Below are 3,705 nucleotides of genomic sequence, written 5' to 3' on the forward strand. Positions count from 1 at the left end.
TAACAAATGGCACAACATACCCATGAAACTCCTGGACATATAGAGAAATATTCACTTGGAGCCTGGACGGTTTAAAGCGTAAAGGAGGGACTCTTCTGGCTGCACCTGACTTAGGGGGAGCCTGCAGCTGTGAAAATCCTACGGCATGCGCTGGAATACCACGTCAGAAATCAACATTCGAGAATATTGTGAGTTTATCCCTGTCGGCGAACACTGCTAACCACATCCAATAAATCCATTTTTCCCACAGATACTTGAGGCAGCATGACAAACAGCGACCGAGAGGACCACCGCTACCAGGCACTATTGAATATACACCGATTATCGATGCAAATAGGGACCAAGGGCCAGCAAGTCTAGATTACACGACCGTGTTCCCCAGACTTGGCTGCTCTTTGCATAGTCTCTCTTTCGTCTGGCCTATCCCAAAACGAGCAACACCCTGCACCGAGGATGCATTTGCTAGAGATTCTCCTTAGCTTGGAAAGCTGCTATGTGGCCTCCTAGTATTCCAGGAATGCCTGCAACAGCGATATCTCTGGAGCGACTGCCTGTATGACGGAATGCTCCGAGGGTTGTAATAACTTCAATAAAGCGGTGGGTGTAGATCAGGTTTCCAATACCTGCTAGGTCCTAATGGAGTCACGCTGCTGTCCTAGACAGCGTGGAATCGATAGCCATCATGCTAACACGGGCGGAAGAGCTATTGATGCCATTGCGATCATGATAGCGAGCTGCTGGAAAGGAGTTACTTGCTGTCGCCTGGGGTGAGGAAAGGCTGGAGATCCGAGGTTCGCTTACGTCATAATTTACCTACCACTACAGCCCGCAGCGATACACATCAGCCGCTTAAATCTATCGGTCGTATATTTTAAGCATTTAGATGGATGAGGGGCCCGTCTGACACGCCGGCTGTGTTTGAGGGGGATACTAAGATTAGAGGTTTTAAGCGCTGCTTTTAAGTATTTCCTATCCGGCAACATAGTGACTGTATGGAGGAACAGCATGAAAATTCGAGACCTACGTACACACCCTAGCTTACGAAACCACCACTGGCTAATGGCTGATGTTCAGGCAGCACCAATGTACCTATCCGCTTGCAAAGATGTGCTTTTACCACCTACGGCGAGTCTCGAACTTCTTTCACCGTACTACTGAAAGGTGCATACAGCTCAAAGCAGAATACTCAAAGCTGAAATTTCACTACGTGAAGTGCGTTTTTGTTCGTTATGCCCATCCTACGTGTTGGAAAGACTCATTAAAACTCCCGGACATTGCCTTTGCACCGCATCGGCTGCACATTGCCCTCGCCCGCGATTTCACGAAAGTAGGACCCATTTGAGATGACATCTTCGGAAATCGGGAAAAGCAAAGCATCTCTAGGAATGCTACAGAATAAGAAAAAGCCAGACAACATAGCAACATGAGCAGCACAGCGTACTAGTGAACATGCAGAGAGCCCCACATTGCGTGTAACCCAAAGCGTCGACGCCCTTCCATTCATGGGCTCCAATGCTAACTACATTTGCAACGAGCGGTTGTACAAAAAGCGAGCCACCAGCTGCATAGGCGAGCAGGGAAGCACCGCTGCTGCTGTTGGATTCCACCCAACGCACAGCAGCCATCGCCTAAACCACAACACTACACTGCCAGTCCCTGGAATAAACGCCGGAGAAACCTCCAGGCTAGATCTACAAGGCAGGGTGGCTCGACCAGCGTACGCTTGGCGTCTACACACCAATTCTCCTGGCGCACCTCCCACCGCTCTTCGGATGCACCCCCTAAATAATGCAAGCGCTTTTTTAAATGCCCATTTGTTAGACTATAACTTTGGGTGTGCGCAGCGTAACATGTTATCACCCATAGGTATATCTTCCACAAGAAAATAAGCTCTTTGTCATACAGACTAGCATAAATTCTACCTTGCAAGCCTCTACTAAGAATTTTCCTTCTGCTACAGCAGTATAAAACACTATGCACTACACTGCGCGTTTTGACGGTCAGGGCATGCAGGCTATACTTCTACTCACTGGCATACTTATAAACATGTTGCATGCTTCTTTACTTGCGACTACTAAGAACCTTTTTGTTGCATTAGTCTAAAACGGTATGCACTACACTGCGTCGCCCATAATGCATCACTCCTGGTGTACAACAAAATCTGCCCAAGGTACCAAGCGCTTAATAATTGCGGATGGCAGTGCTTTGGAACGCAATGAAATTGGCGAGTTTGAGGCAACGGATTAATGCTGGCGACGACAAATGTCAATGGGAACACACCACTTGCTATTCTGGGCTGTCCGAAAACTAATACTAGGAAAGATCCCCAATCACTCGAGTTCAGGCTTTTTGGGCTTCTTGAGTGGCTGTGTGGTGGGTCCTTTCGTCATAAGCGACCGATGGATGTGTGGTATGACACCGCCCCCGGCAATGGTAGCCTTAATCAAGGTATCCAGTTCCTCATCACCTGCAGCAAGCATGAAAACAAATATTTCTGCAGCTTTGAAAGTGATGCATGAAAAGAATAATTATTATGGGCATAGTGTCGAAACTTGCCACGAATAGCTAGCTGCAAATGGCGAGGGGTAATTCTCTTGACTTTCAGATCTTTCGACGCGTTTCCCGCCAGCTCGAGAACCTCCGCAGTGAGGTATTCCAAAATGGCCGAAGCATACACGGCAGCCGTAGAACCGACACGACCTGATTGAAATGAAACAGATGCATTCTAGCTACATTTAGGAAAGCACAACCGGGAGTCATCGGCACAGCAAGCGTTATCGTCGGTGTTGAAAGCTGAAGAAACCATGCACATGCTATGCATACACATAACGAAAAGTGGACCCCCAAACGGTACGCGTATTCCCGCACTAATCTTCACATTCACGAGCACACAGCAAGACGCACCCCTTGAAACGGGAACAGCGACGTGGATCTTCAAAAAGCTCATATGGCATAGTATTATATTCTGATAATTTTGAGTGCAATTAAAAACCATCAGCACATGCATGGATAAACCAGCACCAACGACAGCAGATGCATGTCCAGACATGAGTACTACCCCCCAACCAGGAGGGGCGACCCCCTCACCCTACAACACGAAAGGGGGGCGATAGTCCACAAAAAAAGCCACAAATCCATAAATCACATCTAATAATGCACACTAAATACAGGACAAACAAGAGGGGCGGAAACTGTGGCAATTGTGAGCTTTAGACCGAAGAATTCGCCCGGCACTTAGGGGGATGGTGTAAATGGATATAAATCGTCACCTTCCGATGAAATGCGGCTCTTTAACATTCTGTGAACACGACCAACCGGGAACTGTAATCCAGCACGAGCTGCGCGAGAAAGAGGAGCTTTCTTGCCTTTTCCGCTGCCGGCCTTGCCCTTACCACCCTTGCCCATACCACCAACTTTGCCGCCAACCTTGCCGCCAACCTTCCCCCCAACTTTGCCGGCTCCATCCATTTTGTGAACAGCAATTCAAGGACGATGAAAAAATGGGACAAGCACGGCAGGACCAACGCCCTACCACGATGTTAGCCACGCTGGCAGAGTTTGAAAAGCTGCACTGCGCAGATTTTGCCCAGAGGAGGAGCAGTGGACTCCGATCACGCAGTAGAATAACGGTGGAATCAAACAAACTTTTAACTGCAAAAGACGTTACCCGCGCGCACCAAGCAACCGTGTGCTCTGCCTATCATT

General features: G+C 48.4%; 1 protein-coding gene across 1 annotated transcript; it reads right to left on the reverse strand.

Moving 5' to 3' along the window:
* Positions 1-2,330: 2,330 nt before the first annotated feature.
* On the reverse strand, positions 2,331-3,468 carry LOC34622231 (histone H2A.V). The gene is made up of 3 exons (XM_026338406.1): positions 3,270-3,468; positions 2,557-2,700; positions 2,331-2,467 (listed from the first exon to the last, which is right to left on the reverse strand). The coding sequence occupies exons 1-3, from the start codon at positions 3,466-3,468 to the stop codon at positions 2,331-2,333; spliced, it is 480 nt and encodes a 159-aa protein (XP_026194191.1).
* Positions 3,469-3,705: the final 237 nt, after the last annotated feature.

This window comes from Cyclospora cayetanensis, unplaced genomic scaffold, assembly GCF_002999335.1.
Source record: "Cyclospora cayetanensis isolate NF1_C8 unplaced genomic scaffold, CcayRef3 CcayRef3_contig_259, whole genome shotgun sequence".
NCBI lineage: Eukaryota > Apicomplexa > Conoidasida > Eucoccidiorida > Eimeriidae > Cyclospora > Cyclospora cayetanensis.